The sequence below is a fragment of the Mycteria americana genome, chromosome 2, assembly GCF_035582795.1.
Source record: "Mycteria americana isolate JAX WOST 10 ecotype Jacksonville Zoo and Gardens chromosome 2, USCA_MyAme_1.0, whole genome shotgun sequence".
Taxonomy (NCBI): Eukaryota; Metazoa; Chordata; class Aves; order Ciconiiformes; family Ciconiidae; genus Mycteria; species Mycteria americana.
Window position 1 is genome coordinate 50,100,518 of NC_134366.1, and position 20,578 is coordinate 50,121,095.

General features: G+C 45.4%; 1 protein-coding gene across 2 annotated transcripts in view; it reads left to right on the forward strand.

Moving 5' to 3' along the window:
• Nucleotides 1–2,051: 2,051 nt before the first annotated feature.
• The window catches only part of CDCP1 (CUB domain containing protein 1), a 29,093-nt gene continuing 10,566 nt past the window's right edge, over nucleotides 2,052–20,578 (forward strand). The window contains exons 1-5 of one of the 2 annotated variants that reach the window (XM_075493339.1): nucleotides 2,146–2,452; nucleotides 8,405–8,469; nucleotides 15,420–15,623; nucleotides 17,021–17,377; nucleotides 18,761–19,129. In XM_075493339.1, coding sequence (XP_075349454.1) covers nucleotides 2,367–2,452; nucleotides 8,405–8,469; nucleotides 15,420–15,623; nucleotides 17,021–17,377; nucleotides 18,761–19,129 — 1,081 coding nt within the window. In that variant the 5' untranslated portion in view covers nucleotides 2,146–2,366. Of the gene's footprint in view, nucleotides 2,453–8,404; nucleotides 8,470–15,419; nucleotides 15,624–17,020; nucleotides 17,378–18,760; nucleotides 19,130–20,578 lie in introns of both variants that reach the window. The other variant, XM_075493338.1, reaches the window with a different exon arrangement.

Sequence of the window (20,578 nt, forward strand, 5' to 3'; positions counted from 1 at the left end):
TGGAAAATGCCTTCACTTTGTGTTGATAGGTTTTTTCCTGTAGAGTTATGTGTACAGACAGTCAATATTTTTTGACTTGAAGCAGTTGTTTCTGCGTGCTTTCCCATGCCAAATATTTTAAGCATCTTAATCCAGCTATCTACGCTGTTTATGCAACAGTAGATGTCCAAATCCACCAGGAAGTGACTCTCATAACTAGCCGGTCCCTCACTACACAGCCCTCTCAGCCCCATGGAGAAGTAGTCACTCTCCTGTCACACAGGGCAAGTCATAAGGACTGTCTGTCCCTCGGTCCATCATCTCTAAATCAGAGGGAACTGAACTTATGTGTCTCACAGAGGTGGTGTTAGACTGGCTAGCTAGCATTATAGAGCTCATTTGGAAATGCTGGCGACCAGAGGGGCAACTGTGGAGAACACAAGAGCAGCCAGACTGGTTCTGTGTTCCTACCTCAGAATTACAAATGACAGTATTCTGTTAAGAACTACAATGAACATAAGCCCACATCTATTTTAGGAAGTCTACCACACTTTTTCCATGTTTTGATCGGGAAAAAAAGAAAAAAAGGTACTGTAAGGTAATATAAAGCTGACATAAGAATTACCTTCAGTGGGAAAGTACTGAACTTTATGAAGATGTGAAACTTGGTAAGACATAGCTAACATAAATTGAAACCTGTGAGTTGGCCAAAAGCCTTCCTATTTCTCCAGTAGGAGAAAACAAAAACCCTACCCCTTCCTTATTTCCTTATGTTGATGAAGCAGCATCAGAACTGATTGAGCCCCTAAGAAATCATTCTGTTCCTCCTCATATGGCTGTAAAGCTCCTATCTGTTCATTTCTCTGCAGTCATATAACCAGTTAGTTACTTTCTTATTAACAGCATCCATTTCTAAGGACTGATTTTTTTTTTTGCCATGCACATTTTCTTTTAATTGCATATTCTTCATTAAGATGAGTAAAAAGCTGTACTATGCAGAAGGCCACTGAAAAATAGATTTATTTATAAAAGACATGTAAAGATCTCCCAGGAGAGCTGAGTATCCTCGCTGCCAGCTGAAATCAGCAAGGGCAAAGGGTCTTCAGTCTTCTCTAAAGCTAGGTCTTAAATCTGTAAAAGGTCTTGAACGTCTGACATCATTTTGACTTTTCTCCTTCTTTGAACATGAATATTCCTGTGCACATTTCTGTAATAGCCAGGTGCTGCTGTGGGCTAGTATAAATGTACTGTTTCTTTGCAATGACATTGCCAAAGAAACAAATGCTCCAAGGCAATGGCATGGAACTACTAGCAGATGAACTCTCTGACGTTAGTAAGGTATTTACTCACTGGGCAAACATCTACTCCTGACTACTTCTGCTCAGAGTTTTTCATTGCAAAGTCCCCACACATTTAACAAGCAGGATATAAACTGCTGTCCACTGGGAAGAACCTAATTCCGTGTCAAATGTGGCACTTCCAAACACAGAAACATAGAAACATACAATCATAGACTGGTTTGGGTTGGCAGGGACCTTTAAAGGTCATCTAGTCCAACCCCCCCTGCAATGAGCAGGGACATCTTCAACTAGATCAGGTTGCTCAGAGCCCTGTCCAACCTGACCTTGAATGCTTCCAGGGATGGGACATCTACCACCTCTCTGGGCAACCTGGGCCAGTGTTTCACCACCCTCATCGTAAAAAATTTCTTCCTTAAATCTAGTCTGAATCTACCCTCTCTTAGTTTAAAACCATTACCCCTTGTGCTATCGCAACAGGCCCTCCTAAAAAGTCAGTCCCCATCTTTCTTGTAAGCCCCCTTTAAGCATTGCAAGGCTGCAATAAGATCTCCCCATCGCTAGATGAGACAGCACACCTCTTCAGAGGTGCTCCGGCAGGCAAGGTGCGCTTTGCCTGGCATCGGTACGAGACGGGGCACTCAGCAGGAGTGCGAGGGGGGCTGACCGAAAATTCAAACCTCTTTTGGTAGGAGGTAATAATGTCGGAAATGGGCAGGGGAAGCGTTAGAGTAAGGGGTAACAGCAGCAGTAACGCTCTGCAGCTGCAGCAGCAGCATCTCTCCCATCAACTACGACCCGCACCGCCGGTGCCCCCGCCAAGCCGGCTCCACCCCGCCGCGCCGGGGCGGTGGCAGCGCCCGGGGCCGCCCCGAGCCCTGCCCTGCCCTGCCCTGCCCTGCCCTGCCCTGCCCTGCCCTGCCCTGCCCTGCCCTGCCCTTCCCATCCCTTCCTCTCCCTTCCCCGCCGCCCGGGAGGAAGAGGAGGGACTTCACCTGCCCCGGCCCGGCCCACCCCGCCAGGTGTGAGGTGGAGCAGGAAGCGGCGGCGGCGCCGGAGGGGACCCGCGCCCGCCTCGGCGCCGGGCCCATGCGGGGAGATGGCGGCGGGCCGGGCGCTGGCCGCGCTCCTGGCCGCGCTGCTCGCCGCCTCGGCGCAGCTCGTCCAGCGGGAAGGTAGGGACGGGGCGGCAGGGGCTGCGCCGGGGCGGCTCCTCCTCAGCCCCGGCTCGCCCGGTGGGGCTGCCCGGGCCGGGGGGGGGACCCTCCGGGTGCGCGGCTGAGCCCTGCCTCGCTTTTCTGGGCTGCACCGCAGGCGAGAGCCCGGTGACTCTGTTTTATCTCCCTGTGCTACTGCTCATTTATTAAAGGCGGGGGGGGGGGGGGGGGGAGAAGGGGGGAATAGGGTCGAATCGCATCTGTGATGTTCGTACGGTGCTTTACGGCAGCCCTAGCCCCCCGGGAGGAGCGTGTGCCCGCCGGCTTTCTCCTGGGTCGGCCGGCGGGGCCGAGCCCCGCGGTTTGCGGAGCGGGTGCTCGGCCTCCTTCCCGGAGTGAAAGTTCACTGCGGTGCCGCCGGCTCCTCGTCCCGCGGGCGGGAGGCGTCCCGCCTCGGCGTCCCGGTAACGTGGCACCGGGGACACCCAGGTTCCCGGTAACGTGGCACCGGGGACACCCAGGTTCAGCAGCTCTCGTTCGAACGTTCCTTTTTCTTTCTCTACGAAAGAAATACTAACAAGATAAATGATTAGATCTTCATGTCCTGGCTTGCTAGAGTATTGGTGATGCAAGTAACTTGACCAAGTCCTTTTCCCTGGGTGCTGGAGAGGCAGCTGAATTATCTGTAAGGAGCAGGAGCTCGCAGGATCGTGCTCTGTGTTGGACTGTGCAGTCACGTAAGCTTTTAAGCAAAGAGAATTATTTTTTATGTATGAATATGTATGATTTATATAGAGCAATGGATGAACTGTACGTGTCGGGAAACAGAATGGCTTGTGTGCCCGGGCGGGTCAGATAGTTTAATGGGAGACCGCTGCTCACTATGAACTTCTCAGTCTCTTGAAATTCCTGGATGCTTGACGCAATCCCATGTATATAACCCATGAATAATTTTCTTAAATCCTGGCTGCGACCCTAAAAGAATTCTGGTTATGGATCCGGAGACAGTGTTTGGGGTTTTCCTCAATTTCCAAAGCTACTCGATTGCAAAAAATGCCCATCCTCAAATCTAAACAGTCTGTGTTATAGCTATTAGTCTTGTTAAAGACTCTTGAAGTATGAGTCCTATAGAAAAGAACTGCTGAGTTATTTGCAGTGACTATGAATAACCTAAAGAGTCTGATGTGAAACTTGTGCCTTTTTAACATTTCTATTACCTTTAACTGTGCTGGTTATGCTGAAGTGTGGCTCACAGCCATAGTTATTATAAACAATACAGTCTAAATGTTGACTGTGGATTTGGACGTCACTGAGGTTTAAGTTTCAAGCTATGTAGTCTTTTAAATAAAATATTTGCATTTAATGCATTGCCTCTGAGTCAAGTGAATGACAGCTATTTGTCTCTCTAAGCCTCTTCAAAGGAACAAGAAAGAATATTATACTGTGGTTAACTGTGTGTTGTTTTCAGAGAAAACAAACTTTTAAAACTTTAGGTGGGTCAGTACTAGAAGGAGAGGAGCTAGACTTTCCAAGGATCATGTCTTGTTGAAGTAGCAAATGAAAAAATCCTCAGTTGCATCTTTTTTCATACATAGGTCTAGACCTTCACTGGGAGACAAAGCAGCCTATTAATCATACATTCACACATTATTCCTCACCCTCTGGTCAAACAGTGTTATCAAAATTCTTTCTTCCTTTTATCCCCCCCATAAATCTTCTTGATGCCTCACATTAAACTTCATGGGCTTGCTTTTGAGGCACCATACAGCTCTTTTTGAGCCAATGTCTTTGACTTTTGCTTATTGTCATCATCTGCTCCAGCTTCTTCCCCTCTTTCATGTTTAAAACATCCAAACGAATTATGCATTTGCGTTGGCATTAGAAAAAAAAGTTTATACCTGCTTTATGCAAGGTTGAGCCCACACTGTTAGTTTGGTTGGGTGTAGTAGTGAGCAGGATACCGGCTGTGTGGTGGCTGTGGGTGCAGGCTGTGTCCCTGGAGAGCCAAGCAAGTCTGCTTTGCATGTGATTATAATAGCTCTTGTCAGGAAGGTGGCAAAACCAAATCAGATGGGAAGGTGCAGGAAATGGAAGGACAATGACGAGTCCAATGAAGAAGGTCTAGTCTATCCTTATCGTGCAAACCTCCTCTACAAACAAGATGTCTGTGTGGTCTGGGGCTTTCTTAGCTTCACCTAGAGGAACCGGGGAGAGAGTTCTCACCAGCCAGTGACCTTGCCCTCGTGCAAACCGTGAAGTTGCTCTGTAAAGCGAAGTTAGTAACAGTGAAATGGCACAAAACACCACTGGTAGACCCAACAGTTTGCTGCCAGTGTTGGTGGTCCCTCTTCCTACCTCCTTCAGTCCCTTCCTTTCCAACTGCATGCTTCTGCCCGCTTGTCCCTCTCCCGCACAAGCACCTGTGTACCAGGGCCTCTGTCATCCCATCAGACTCTCTCACTCGGTGCCTTCCTCCTCTTCGCGGACCCCCAGCCCCCCAAAAAAGAGGTGGCTCAGTCTCGGCCGCGTTAGTGGCATGGGGTGGCAGGCTGAAGGTTGCAATGGTGTGAGCGGGACCGGAGAGGGGAACGGTGCCTTCCCAGATTTATTGGCAGATGTCGTGTGCCTGGTGCGTCCTTCATCCCAGTGAGAGTTGCTTTTGTTACTGCACAACCAAAACTGTAGTTGGAACATTTCCCTCAGCAAAGGTTTGTCCTGAAAACCCAAGGTAGTTCAGGTTAAGATTTTTCTCCCACACCCCTATGTAGTTTTAATAAAATAAAGAAACCCCAAGCTGTTAGCAGGGTCTTTCTGGTGTTCTGACAGAATATAAATAACCAGCCTGTTTGCGCTCCTCTGAAAGTCAGCGGAAGCTGGATTATTTCCATTCTGAATTGCTCACTCGATCGAGACCTCGCCTTTTAAGACTACAACTAATACGCATGAGTGTTCAGTTGTACCTTTTTTTTTTTTTTTTTGCTTGCCTCATGCCATTATCAGTCTGGAGTGCTTAGTTTTTACTCTCTAGAAAATAACGTGTGTATAGTGAATTACTTATTTATTGTGTGTCTTGGTGCTGGTGCTACTACCTTAAATCTTCCACCAGGAAATACACTTAAAATTTTTTCTCAATTCCAGATTTTTGGAGGATAGAGATGTTTGTTTTTAACAGGTGAGTCTTGTTTGTGAAATTTTTTTTCATTTGTTTGTCTTTTTAAAATCTGAAAGGATGCAGAGGTAATGTGAAGGTCCAAGTGAGGAAGTGAGGTGGTGGGGGCTTGAAAATATTTGAGTATTAATACACTGAATTGAACTTCTTGTCCACACCAGCACAAACGACCACCGGTTCGAGTGCCCCCACCAGAGATCCTCAGTTAGGTTGTGGTCTCTGGAGTCATGCGTGAATGAAGTTTCTCCAGCAGCCATACTCTTGGTTATGGGGTTACTCGTATGCAAAACTGAAAACACCAACAAATAGCAGTCATTTGGCTAAGAAGTGGCCCAGGAGAGAAGAAAGGTGATGTGGTGGGCCAGCTCCTGAGGCTGGCTCCTTAGGCGGCTGGCGAGTGTTTCGTGCCTGGGGTTGTCATTTGATGAGCTGCAGTGGCTCATCAGCCAAAAAATAATTAAGGGGGAGCTGGCTGAAAAGGATTATTGTTTGGCATTGGCTCAACGTATGGGCTCAAAGGACTGGCCGGGGGAGAAATGGGGGGTGGAAGGATTGTAGGCTGCTGAAGCTCATGTCCAGAGTACCACCATGGGGGAAATTACTCTTTAGCTAGAAGATTGCCCTCCTCTCATTTTTATTCTGACTTGTGTGCATTGTCTTGCTACACCGTAACAGGAGTTTCTAGACAGAAATCAGGGCTTGGTTTATGAAATACGGGAAGAACCTTTCCCCTGTGTGATATCAGGTATCCTTTGCGTCAGTTGCGTTCAGGCTTGTTAATTACTTCAATGAATTAATCTTCTCTATAAATAATATCGGATAGAAAATAAAGTAGAAGGAAAGCTACTGAAAAAATTAAGTTTTGACTTCTTGAAGTATGTAGCAGCAGTATTTTCACAAATGAGTATTGCTGGTGCTTGGTTTATTGGTATAGCCCTTATCACCCAGCTTAATTGATACTTATACATGTATATATGTTAAATAAAAAGCTTTGGAATCCACATCTGCCAAAACCTCAGTCTTAGGTAGAGGATGAACAACTTTGCACTTAGTTCATTCCAGAAATATTTCATATTAGAAACAGCATGAGGAGCCATCCTTTGCTGAGAACAAAGTCAAGATGCTTTTGGCCTTACCTGCGTTGACTGCTACAGCTATCGGTGACAGGACTGTGATGTGTTTGCAAATGAGTGTAGATCATCGGTGACTAGCTCTTTTTCTTCTTCACCAGTTTCTCTGTATTGACTAGATTTGCATTTGCTGTTTGTAATTGCTGATGGCTGAACCTGACCTTCTTCAGGTCCTGGCCAGTGACAGACAAATGCAACCTGAGAGCAGTGACTGTGCGTGGAGTCGTACCCCTTCGTGTTGTGGCCGGTGCAGGACCACTGGTGGTGCTGGGTTATTGCTGGGGCTGTGCGGTGGGACGCCGGGTGTTGCTCACCGTTGTGAGCAGCCTGTTCAACTGAACTGACCAACGATTTTCTTACTATGCCTGCGGCAGGGTCCTCCTGCTGTCTTCTGGGTGATCCTTTGAGCTCTCCCTTTGGATGCTTTCTGGCCATGGTCTCCACGCAAGAGCTCCTAGAAAGGCTCAGGTGCAGCAAAGCGTGTGTTAGACTGGGGGACGTGGGAAAAATGGGTCTTGGACGCCAGTTTAGATCTAACTGGTCTCTCTTTGGGTAATCCTGTATCCTCTCCCCTTGCTTTTCTTAAGTGTCTGTTAAAATTTTTTTACAATTATACAACTTTAATAATTTTTATGATTTATAAGCCTTTGTCCGACTGGGGGAAAGACTAAAGATGTTACCTTAACAGAGCACTTCCAGTGATTTCTGGGACATTAGCCATCTCACTGAGGCTGTTCAGGTATCCCTGTCAAACCTCAGCTCTAGAGCGGACAACACGCCCACTGCAGCACGGGTTGATTTGTTGGACCCAAACCATTAACCAGTTCCTGTAGAGCACCTGGTGACTTTTGGTGGTCTCTTAGTAGGATTCAGCTGATAGAACGGGGTCACCATCCCTCAACTTGAAAAATTCTCTAATCTGATGGCGGTGTGACCGTGCAGATTCCTCTTGTTCAATGTCTGCTTGTGCCACCAGGGCATGAAGGAAAGGACGTGGGTTGTGCTGCGCTTGGTAAACTGTTGACTGCTGGCTGTTACGTTAGAGCAAAATCTTCTGTTTCTGTATTAGCTGGTGACAGAGGCGAGGGTTTGCTGCCTGGAGCTGAACCTGCTGAGTGTCGATAGTATTGATGGGACCTCCTGGAAGACCTTCAGGAAGAGCCAGCTGAAGAATTGTGCCGTAATGTCTGGTAGATGTGCATTTCACGTATGTTCATAAGGTCTCATCTGCTTCTGAGTACCCAGGCTGCCAGTACTGTGGGAAAACAGATTTTTTTTTTTTTTACTTATCTTATATAATGGGGGGGAAAAGTCTCACCTGTGCCTGTTCCATTGGACACCTTTTAACAACCATCCTCAAGGGTGCCATGGGACAGCCTTCGCGAGCCGTGCCTTTTGATTTCTTGGGGAACAAAGTGAGCGTGGTTACTTGCTGTCAGAGCAAATGCTTATTCCGAGAGGTACAATCACACCAGCATTTAGGAGTGGGCCCTGGCTCTTCTGGGTCCTTGGGTGGAGCTGAGAGATTAGAGTGCGGAGACAGCAAACTGCGAGGGGTGAGAAGAGATGATGTGAAGTTTCTCAGAAGTGAGAGACAGAGCTGTTGGCAGGATATTTGGCATGGGAGGGACTACTGATTGTGAAACGCGCTTTCCCACCTTTGTTAACCAGAGCCAAGACCAAAGAGCTGCTCAGACATGCTCCAAGATGCTGTCCTCTCGCTAGCTTACATCAAGGTCGGGATAAACTGTGCAAGCAAACACCCCTTTGGTCGAGGGAGGCTCCTGCAGTGACTTGCGTGGTGTCTTAGTGTTCCTCATGCCACTGCGGCATTTTTTTGTTGCACAGACCCATGTATCGTACATTTTGTATGTTGTACATGAGTTGGCAGTCAGCTTGCAGACAGCATTCACTGAGCTCTGTGTCTCGCTCCTACAGAAGCAACAAAACTTCATATCTGTAAAATAATAATAAAATTACAGCTACACTTGCGAAGTCCCAAAGTGTCTTTTTTCCCCACTTTTGGTGAAAAAAGCTTCTTTTAAAATTGTCTGTTACATGAGTTATGTGTCTCTAATTATCCTTCTAAAGAGGTTCCAGAGAAAGTGGTAGAAGTACTGAAATTTATAATTAGGGTTGGTTTTTTTAAGTTATTGTTAAACTGAAGGTACTTTATTCCTTTGAGGCATTACAAATTAACTTAATGAATTAACAGCTTTTGAGCGAGCAACCTTGTTGGCCTGGGGTACTGACAGACCTTCTTTGGTGAATTGTGCTGGGATGGCTTGTAACATTACTGCTGCAGAAACGTCCACCCTTCCTCCCTGACGGGATGCGTGACATCTCGCCTGCTTCGTATCCTCATCCTGGCTATCAGTTTAAACCATCGGCGAAGTTTAGGGGGCTGTACTGTGGTGGCTGAGGAATGGATATTCTCCCCCAGCTGCCCTCTCCTGAGATGTGGGTGGTTACCCTGGCATAATAGTCGCTGGCAGCACCTATCTGTAAGTGTTCACAGGCTTTGCAGATCTTAAGCTTTAATTTTCTGGGTGATTCCCTGAAAGCAATCCTTTCACAAAATATGGACCTCATATCCCAAGCAAGTGTGGTATTGGAAGACAGGTCTTGTCTTCCTGGAGACAGGAAGGATATAAGGAGACCATTGAGCAATGTAGAGAGTAGTTAGTTTACATTTTAAATGTAAACAGAAAACCTGTTTGCTTTATAAAGTCCAACAGGATTTCAGCAGCTTGCAGCAAGCAGGGTTGGCTGTAATTTGTGATTGTGCTTGTGATCTCTGTTTGCTGCTCACAGCACCATTTAGTAGGTGAGAAGAATATAAACAGTGCATGGGTCCCTGACTAACTTTGCTAAGGGCTTGACGAATGTGAAAGCAATTACCTGGATGGGCATGGCAGGTGGAACTGGAGGAGCGGATGATGCTTGGGCAATTGGGTGCTGTAGTTAAACTGGAGAGTTGGACTCAAATTGACAAAGAAAGATTCAAAAAGGCGGGTACAAAACGTTAGAGTCAGCAAAGCAGGGAGACGTTTACTCTTTGAAATATTCTTTGACCTGTTGTTGGCAAATTTGAGTCAACTGTGCAACGAATTGTGTTGGAGGTGATGGGGAAATGGATGATCAGGTGTAGCATTGGTGCATCTCTTTTAGCTGAGCCATTGGGGCGTTTGCTTGGGATGCGGGAGCTGGAGCCTGCAGTCCCCGTCATGCAGGAGACAGCCTTGAGGTCCCCTTGCTAGGCGAAGGGTGTTTTGGATGGATTGCTCTGAACGTGTCCTACCGATGCTGCTGTCTCCTGCACCGAGGCTGTCCATTAGATCAGCAACAGGAGTTCATATGGCTTGAAACTGAAATCATTCAGCTTATGGCGGGGTCACTGCGTTATTGGGTCGTAGTCCTTGCTTCCCACCGTCTTGCTGTGACCTTTGCAGGAGCTTATGTGTAGTGGAACAACCTCAGCAGGCTACGAGCGTGCCTGTGGGCCAGCATCCCTGCAAGGGCTCGGAAGAGGTGGTGAGCTTTCTGGGACACCCTGCCGCGCCGTAGAGGCAAACACCGCTGCGGTGCTATCCACGTCCCGAGGCGGTGGCACAAAGCGCTGTGGTGGATGAGCCTGTTCTCCGGAGAGGTGTGTTGGTTGTGTGGGTTCAGATCCCCCTCGGGCAGAACAGGCGTTTGGATCCAGGTACTTCATATCCGGAGCGAGCGTTGCCGCTACTCGTCTTCTGCAGCAGCACGTCTCCTCCAGCTGCTGCTGGCTCATGAATGGTGTCTGAGTCAGTCCCATCCAAATGGTTTTTATTAAAAATGGCTGAAGTGGAACAAGCCCACGATTTAACCAGAATGAGCAAACCAACGGTTTTTGTACGTTATTTTGGGGTAAATTAATATCTGGGATTTTTTTGTTGGGGACTCTTGCGGGCTTTGGTTTCTTGGTCTGTCTGGGATTTTTTTTTTTATTGTTTTAATCCATCCGGTGAAGTCATGAAACAGTCTATAGATCCTTATGGATAAATTGCTGCAATAAAATGCAGCCCTCTAGCCAAAACTAGCTGGACTCTGTTCTCACTCCTGCTTTGTTTAGCAAGGCACTCTACGTAGCCATAAAAATTGCTGTCCTGCCAAGTCCTTTCCTTGTACGTACATACGCATGCTCTCTGTTCCTCTAGCTGTCTTCTACATTGCACCCCCCTCTTGTACAGGAAAAATGTCCTTTTGACATTTATATATACATATTAAAAAATACTAGGGGATTAGTGTCAGGTGCAACCACAGGAGATAAATTTAGGCTAAACTCCGAGGAGTAATCCGACTTGTTTTACACTATGCAGTTTGTTTCTAACTCAAGTTGGAGAGCTCTGAGCAATAAAATTGATGAAAGGTTTGGAAAAGTCATACTGTTGAGAAAAAGCTAGCCAAGGCGCATTTGCGCAGAGAGGAGCATTACTGAGTGATAACGAGATGCTGTGATGAGACAACTGTCGTGAAGGAGCAGTCTTAAACAAGGATGAGCAGTAGCGAAATCCAGTTGTGGCAGGGAAGATGCAGGTTGAGATTGGGCCGGTTGAAGAAATAGCCAAGGGAGGCTGAAAAACTGTAATGGCTTAGAGTGGGGAAAAAAAAGTTCAGCGTGACATCACATGTCTACGTCACCCTGTGAACCATCTCGGGACTGGAGGCTTCACCTGACATCTTCCAGCCCAACGATTTCATTGTTGTGTAGACAGAGACTAGATCCAGCTTGGCAATGCTCCCTCTTGTTGGTTTGGATATCCTGTGTGTCATCCCTGTGCGGCATTAACGAGGCGTGGAAATTCCTTCTTTACAAGAAATGTGTACAGTTACTGGTAATCCTAATAAAAAGGCATGCAGTGGGAATCATAGACAATGACAGATGGGTGTGAGTCACAGAGAGATTCACTCGTGTTTATAAAAGCTCTGCAATAAAGGCGATTTCAAGTAGTCTCTCTATTGTGCTGCGTTGGGGGTTTTAGCCATTTAGTCATTTTTAGTGACTTTGGGATCACTGTTTTTCCTACAAAAATGAGATTAGATAGCACACCTCCAGCAGCTGGCTGCTGTTGACATTACAGCACTGCGCTCTTATTTCTTTGACCAAAATGATTATCTGTGGAGTTTCAGGAGGCTGGCTTCATGAAAACTAGAGACAACGTTGCTTTATTTTGTCCGTGTCTTTATGCCTTTTCCTTGCAGCTGAGGGCAAGGTCAGTCTCTCCTGTGTGCTGTGCTGCTGTGTGCATGCACTACCCCAGGCAGGAGCCTCGTCTCACCTGCCGTCGCCCAACGTCGTCTTTCTTGCAGGGAGATCCCATGAATGACTACGTGGTCGTGAAGTCTGGAAAGGGGATGGGGGACAAAAAACCCAGGCAGCAGAAGTCAGGTCTTTCAAGGGCTGGGGGAGACGATGCTTTGTTTTGACCCTTGTAGGAAGCATTTACTCACTTACTTAAAATGTCGTTCATAATGTCTGTTCCTTGGTTTCAGCTCAGGGCATGTATTTGTTTTGTTTTAAAGCTAGTCATGTGCTTAAGGTTATGCTTAAACTTAATCCTCATGTCTAAAAATGGTCTTAGAGCTGTGCCCAAGCATCTGGTGCAGAAGTGCTGGCTGTTAGTGGCCCTGGTGCGTTTCTCCATCCTGCTAGGTTGGCTGTGTGGTTGTGCTGTCCCAGGGATGGGAAAAGGAACAGTGATAACTGTTTGACAAGAAAGTGAGGAACAGACTTTTCAGTCATTACTTATAAGCTGTAGGCGAGAGTGAGAATTACCGTATGCAAGAAAGAAGTCTCTTTTGTCCATAGCTATAAATTATTGGTACTATGCTATTACACTTCACATCTGGATGACATAAACATCAGAAAAATTATGACCATCAGCGTCAAAGGATATTTTGTGCACTAAGTGTGATAAATAATAGTAAAAAAACCCCCATAAAACCCAAAAGCGTCCAGTAGTACGGAAAACAAAACTCCGGGCTAGGCTGGAATTAGTTGTTTCACTTTCTTTTCTGAAAACTGCTTCCTCCTGAAGCACAAGGAGGAGCAGCTCTGGTTGCTGGCTTTGCTTTACTCTCTTCCCCACCCCATGGACGTTGCCCCTGCGATTGTCCCCTGTGCGCTTGGAAGGTTATTGCACAAGGCAGTTCCTAGCCTGTATGGTTGTCTTTTTTTTTTTTTTTTTTCCTTCCCCACTCCAGGGAAAACCCCAATTGAAAACCTCTGCAAAAGCATTTCTAAGGCAGGAACTCAGATGTCAAGTGGTGCCAGCCATTGGAAGAGGTGAGGGAATTCAGTGTAGGTGCTCAGGGCAGAGGGCTGTCCTGTCACTTAAAAGCTGTAGGAAAGTTATTAAGTGACCAGGTTCTTGCTAATGGTATAGAGGATTGGTAAACTCATTGTTACAAGTACGTGGAGAAATTTGGCAAGCCTCGTGGGGTTTGAGGTTTTCATTTAAAGCCTTTGATCCTGGTGGCAAATAAGTAAGGCAGTTTCAAGGGCTTGTTAAGTCTCTTTTAACGTCAAGATTGTGTAGAAAAGCTGGAAAGTCTGGAAAAAGGCTCAAGACCAACAAAACTAAAATAAAAGCACAATGGGGTATCTCTGAGTACCTTCTTCTGCCCTTCTCCCCCTAGCAGTGAGATTTTGATGCCTGGTGTTTGCAAACCTGAAGCTGCAATGTTCCCAGTGGCAGGGAAGGACGATAGCCCGTGCTGACTGATCGATCCCCAGGGCTTTTGCAAAATATTACAATGAAAGTCAGGCCCTGCAAAACCATGAGATTGCAGTAAAAATCAGGAGATTTTAAAAGGCAGGTTTAAAAATAGGACAGGTGGTTTTTGTGGGAACTTGAGTCACTAGTGCTATACGCTTCTCTCTGCAGCTGCGATGGCTGAAGTTTTGAGTTGGGTGGGTAGGTTGGTTGAGGGTCTCTGGTGTGCTCATCTGCCACGAGAGGACTCTGCCGATCAAGGGGAGCTTGGCCCTGCTCCCTACAACCCTTGCCAGGTGAGCCCCCAGGTCTCTGGGCTTTGGCCAGCCTCTTTACCACCACCACGCAGATAGCAGCTGGCATGGGCCAGGCTGGATCTTAAGGAGCTCGAGGGATGGTGAGCAGTTGGGTAGAGCCTGGGGTGCCCTGCAGATGTGCATTTCTGAGCCAGCTGTTCTCTCACACCTTCCTGGCACGCTGCCTGGTGGTGGGAATGGCTGCAGGGGCTCTCCCAGAGTGCTGCACTGCTGGGTTTGCTAGGGTAAATATCTCTTTATTGGGGTTAATGAGCAAGAGGATTCCCAAGCTGGCATATGGGCAGAGCTTTGTCATGCAGCCCTGTGCAGTGTCCCACTCAAGGAACAGACCTTTTTGAACGAACTTGGAGTACCCTTATTTCTAGATCTCTTATTTTTTTTTTGTCTATACATAAATTATTTTTTTCCCCATAAACACTAAAAGCACAAGTGCTGTAGACACTGTGATTGTATATTCTGTACCGTGAAATAAGGAGGGGAGAGTAGTGAAAACAAGTGGCAGAAAACTTGCCAACTGACCTGGCCTCAGGTTCTCAGCTGGGGCTGGGATACGGTTGACTTCAATGCAAACTTTACTCGCTTCAGCCAGGGCTGGGCTCAATCTTTTCTAAGCATCAAACTGATGCTAATAACTTTTCTAGTCTTCTTGAACGTCCCGTTGGTGCTCCTTTGTGTCTTATATTGCGTGTATGTTTTTAGAAGACAGTCAAGTTTGGTCCATTTGTTGATGAATTGCTACCAAGTCAATATGAGAAGATTATTCAACAACCAGTTTATTCTGTGGCTCCAGTATTTCCTGTGAGAGCTGCTGCTGCATTCGGTAGTGCTTGAGGATGGGTTAGAATCTGTGAAGACTGCTGAGGCTTTTATATATTCCCCAAAAGCTGTAAGTCTGTGATGGTCATGTCAGGGATGAAGAGGAGGTATCCAAGCACACACGGTCCGTCCCAGGCCACAGATGCCTTCTGCGCTGCTGAGAGGCATTGATGGATGTCCTATACCTTCAGGGAGTGAGTTATAAAAGGTGGGGAAGGTGGGAGATGGCCATGACCACAAGTGTGTCTGTTGGTATGTGCTTTTGGTATCACCGGAGTACCTAGTCTGGTCTGCAGTAATTGTTGGGGCATACCCAGAGATTCATCTGTTACTGTCGTGTACAATTTAAGTTGAGGGTTGCTTTGTTGTTTGGCTGCTGAATAAACTCCCCAAATTGAGTCACAACTTCATGGGTGCCTTCAAAAATGAAGCAAAAATGAAGCCCATCTATGATGGGCATGACAGACAAACAACCAAAGTCCGGACAACAGAAACTTGAAAGGAATAGCTGAGCTACTTTAAAAATGTGAAATAAGTAACACCAGTGAAGGTAAACTGGAGCAGAACTGGTCCTACACAAATTCCATGTATACCTCTCTCTGGACACATGCAGCAAGCGTACTTCTCTATCGTCTGTGCTGGACTGGAAGAGCCAAGGCATTTTCTGTAGGTCCAACACCAGAGACTTTTGAGAACGTGGGTGCAAATATTCCTTCTGACAATGCGGCATCTGCAGGGATGTGTGGAGAGGCCGGTGATACTCATACATGCTAGTAACAAAACATGTCTGTTTTTCTTTCTTAGCTTCCTTTACGATCTCTCTTCGTACGGTGGACAGCATCACAGTTGTGATTAAACAGAGACCCAGTGTTTCACCAAGCTGTCAAATTCGTGTTAAAAATGTCAGGAGACCTGAACTCAAAATAAATCCTGGGGAGAATGTGACTTTTACCTTCACTTGTAGTACTCCAGAGAAGTATTTCATCATGGAAATTCAGAAAAATATTGGTAAGATACAGTTTTTTAATTTTTCCCCCATGGTAATTTTCCTCCAGTAAAACCACATACCTTAATACAGTAGAAGGAAAAAAAAAGGTATCCCCTATAATCTTGGGTAAGAAGAAATCTTTGGACACTGGTAAATAACCTTGAATTACTGAAACTACACAAGCTAAAGTAGTCTGTATTATGGGTGGCAGAATTAATGTTAACTTGGCTGTTTCAGAAACAGTTAAATGATAGCTTGTTGCATCAATTCCTTGCTGCCTTCCCTTCTCCCACAGTTTATAAACCCATAAAATACTAAAAAAATAAACGCTGATCTTTTTTTTTTTTTCCCTTTCCAAAGCCTCTGAGCACTGATAATGATATATTACCCACATTATTTGTTGAACAGCTTGATTGTGTCTATAAGGGCAACAGAAACATTGAAGACATGCATGTCTTTCCTTATATTTAATGAACATTATTGAAGTCAAGAAACTGAAAATTTGGAAGTGTTGGAACTAAACCTTCATTTGCTGTGAATGTTATCCCTGGTGTATGTATGTTAATGTACTCTCTAATGGCATGAACAGATGCTACTTCTCAACAAGATCCCAAACTTCATTGGTCGTTCAGTCTTTGGTAGCATCTTGCTATTTTTGGGATGGTGTTCAAGGAGAGTTCTCTTCACGTTTTGGAGTTTTATTGATGTTGTTCATGCAAATAGTAATGTTCACAATATTTCATGATATATTTGTAAGATGGCACTTGTGATATTTCTTCTTTTAAGTTGGAGCCTAGACATAGATTGAAGCATGCTTATTTTTAGTGTCCAACTTGAAATACCAATAATCTGGATTTTTTTAAAGAAAAATTTTCTAGGTTCCTCCCAGAATCCTACAGTGGCAGTTGTTTTTACTCATCACTTCTGCAAACTCTGGGCCACAGGTTGTCCATCAGGGCACCAAGGAAAAGAAGATATAGTTCATGGCAAGCAGTGGAAAATTTAAAGATGAATGTTTTGCCAGGAATTCTCAGAGTGAGATGTGATAAAATTGGTTCTCTAGATCCATGATTTCCATCTCTCCTGATGTTGAATTTCACCCTTCTGTTCATTCAGCTCTCTACCCTGTTCAGTACATACCTTCTAAATTCTTCAGCAAACAAGGCAGGAATACTACAATGAATCCCTTCTATTAGTCAGCCTGACTAAAGCAGGTTTATCCTGTCTGCTCTATGGGCTAGGAGTGTCCTGTTTGGAGATAGCATGTGACCATGTTATAGGACTGTCTTTTAATGCATATAGAAGTTAAGTGCAACCTAAAAATTGTGAAAGTAGCAATGAAGCAGCAAGTGTCAAATTCCTCATTTACCTGAATGCTTTCCAGAGTGTATCACAGCTGTTCTCTTTCTGCATTTAGACTGTGTGTTAGGTCCGTGTCCCTTTGGAGACGTTCAGCTTTACCCACCGGGGCTACCTCGCCTTAACAGGACTTTCATCTGGGATGTGAAGGCAAGTACAAAGGCTGGACTTGAACTGAAATTTTCTACCCCGTGGCTAAGACAGATTGAACCAGGAGGGACGTGCCCAGATTTTGTTAGCTACAACATCAACAGCTGTATCGATACGGCCAGAGTCAACATTGGCACCTTCTGCAGGAACGGCTCGGTGTCTCGTGTCAAGCTGCTGGGAGGAGTCGTCATGTCTCTGCACCTCCCATGGGACTCGCCTCTCACCACCTCGGGCTTCAGCATAGCTAACAGGGCTTCCATAAAACGTAAGTATAGAGTAGTTAGTGTTTCCTCACCTGTAATCGCCTGGTGCAGATTGCAGCAGAATTCTTTAAACCTTTCTTCTCAGGTAACCTTCTAGTTTTGGTGCTGCTACCCCTAATTCCCTTCCACTTCATCTTTTCTAAAAGCTGTTGCTGTGTGGTTTTTAGTGTGGTACCTGTTGCTCTTCTAGCGTCAAAATATCTTAGTTTGATTGGTTAACCTAATTACGAAATATATAATAACCTAATATATAATAACCAATAACCTAATTACGAAAACTGTTGTGAAGCTGCTTTTGGTGCACGCTACTAATTTTCAATGGCTTTAAATTCCCTAAAACTGAAACATGCCTGTTCTGTTTTTATTTTTTCGGCTAGGTGAGACTAGATAGCATAATTAGAATGAGCCAAGAGTTATTTGCTGGTTACAGTGTGTAGTTGGGTTTGTTTATTTTTAAATAAAGCTTCCTTAACTTGCTAGAGTCTCAAACCAATGCCTCTCTTCAGGAGAGGAAGGTGGGAAAAGGAGAAGCAGTGCCTGGAAGGCACGTGAGGTTGCTTAAATGCAGCTATCTGTTTCAGCCTGCACAGTAACATAAAATGTTGTGTAATAATCTTAAAATACCTGGAATATTATATAGCAATCAGTGGGTTACTTTGTGATCTCGTGAGAAATGCTCTTTGGGACATGTTCTTGCTCTTTACTTAGAATTCTGCAGTTGTTGCCGTCAGTTATAGAAGGGACCTGGTCCAGGCTCAAGCTTCTAGAACATGAGTTTTTGTAACTCCTGGCAGTCCCTGCAGTTGCACATCATCGCTGGAGTCCTAGAGCGGGACCATAATCTCTGTGTACCCAACTTCATGCTGCCAAGAGTCATCCAAGCATAAAGTGTCTTACACAGCCTCCATGGTTTGCATTTGTGTTTTATCATGCATATTTGAGGCTCTTTGCTGGCGTGCTCTTGTTAGATCTGGGAGGTTTTTGGACAGAGAGCTCCGTGCTGGTATAAAAGCTCACATCTTTTGTTTCCCGAAACCCAATGAAGCAGCAGTAGTTGTCAGGTTGCATGTTTGCTCTTGTAAAGCCAGGACCAGAAGTAGGAACTAGGATCTTTCCAAAAAATAAAGGCGCCTCTGTCCACGTGCTTGAAAGGTGAACCCACTAAACTGAAAATACAGCATTAATATAACCCTTACCTTTTCTGTAATTGAAGACAAAAGCATCAACACGAGTATATGTTTTAGTCTGAGGGTTTTGTAATAACCTAATCTGTAGCTAAAGTGGATGATCTCACTGTCAAAATAAAAATACGCTGCTGGGGTGCTAGATATGCCAGTGTGTCTTCATTAATTGCAACTTTTGTATGTTCCCCCCCCCAATTTTAGGGTTATGCATTATTGAATCCATTTTGAACGGGGAGTCTTCAGTCACCCTGATGTCCCCAAACTACCCACTGGGCTTTCCAGAAGACGAGCTCATGACATGGCAGTTTGTGGTTCCTTCCAACATGAGAGCAAGCGTGTTTTTCCACAACTACAGCCTCTCCAACTGCGAAAGGAAAGAGGAGAGAGTGGAGTACTACATCCCTGGCTCCCTCAGCAACCCGGAGGTGTTCAAGCTAAGTGACAGCCAGCCTGCCAATATCGCTGGCAGTTTCAACCTGTCCCTGCAGGGCTGCGATCAGGATGCCCAGAACCCGGGCATCCTCCGTTTGCTCTTCCAAGTCGTCGTTCAGCACCCGCAGGTCGATGAGAGTAAGTACCTGCCTGCCCCTTCCGTTGCTTTTGCTTACAGATGCCTGAGCTGAGCAACACAAGGAAGATAAATGATGGTTTTTGTCATTTTTCTTGAACTTTGGACCCTCCTTGAGTTTAAGGAGGTGAGTTGCCAAGCAATGCCTGTTTTACCACCCTGGGTACCACCGGCCGTTGTTACGACAAGGCGAGCGGTGATGCTGAAATTTGCAGTTTGCAATGGAGTGTAAAGCTCTGTAGCTTTACACTGTAGCTTGTAAATGGAGATTCCTTTCCTTTTCCAGCGCCTGCACTGTGTAATTAAAAAATGCCTTTAACACCTGCGGTATGAGGTCTTGCACATTATATAAACAAAGCTAAGCACCAGGTAGCTTTTCCTTGCGACTGTGTTCCTTCTGGGGGCCTGATCCAGCTATCGGGCAAGGACCGTAACTGCTTGATTGGAACTGTCCAGGCTCACATGTCGCTGCCTATTCTCCAATGCAGAAATCAAGTTCAAGCTTATTCAGACAGTTTTATTTTCAGACGTAAGATTCAACATTTTAAAGACCTTTCTTAAAATGTGAGCCCACGTTTCTGCTCTGTACATAAGCAGTCGCACTTAGCAAGGTGAAACCTGCTGTCACAGCTGGTCAGAATCTATAGCATCAACTGGTGAAATTTGAGATGGAAAATTGTCATCATACTACTAATGGCATCAATATGCATTTCTTTCCTTCTTTTCTTCCTTCCTTGGAGTTTTATTTTGCTTCCTAGGGAAACCTGAACATCTTCTAGTGTGACTTCTGTGTCAGTAAGATACTCCAATAATAATATCCCCTACACATTCAGATGTTCTTTAGGTTTCTTGCTGCTTGTGGCTACGCTAAGAAAATAATTTTTTTTTTTCTGTTTTCTTGCCCTAAATTCAGACTGGCTTAACACGATGACTTGCAATACCACAGCATCTATCTAAAAACAGAAATAAAAGGCCTGTCTAGGTAATGAGCTATGAAGTCAGTGATTTATCCTCTGGCTTCTTAGCTCTGACCTCAGTTCGTGGTGGAGATTAATAATCAAGGTGCCCTCACTGCAGAGGAGCAGGCAGAGGGAAGTCCACACTCCAGACTACCACTGCAGGAGGAACTACTTAGAGGCTTTCCAAGTCATTTTAGAGGGAATAAAGTTTGAATGGCCTGTAACTTGAAGTCACGTATCCAGAAAGGGTCTGTAGCATCTCACCACTGTAATCCTCAATTCTTTGTCTATCTAGTCTGGCTCCACTCACGAACAGCAAATCCTCCTGAAATTGTTGTTAACCAAATCATGTTTGCTTACATTTATGTGTGTTGTACCTTGGAAGCCAGACAGAGTAAAAACACTGTATTCGGTTAATCAGCTTTATCTCCCTTTTACTTGGGAAAGCAAAGAGGAATTTTAATGTATTTATGGCCAGTAGACAAGACAATA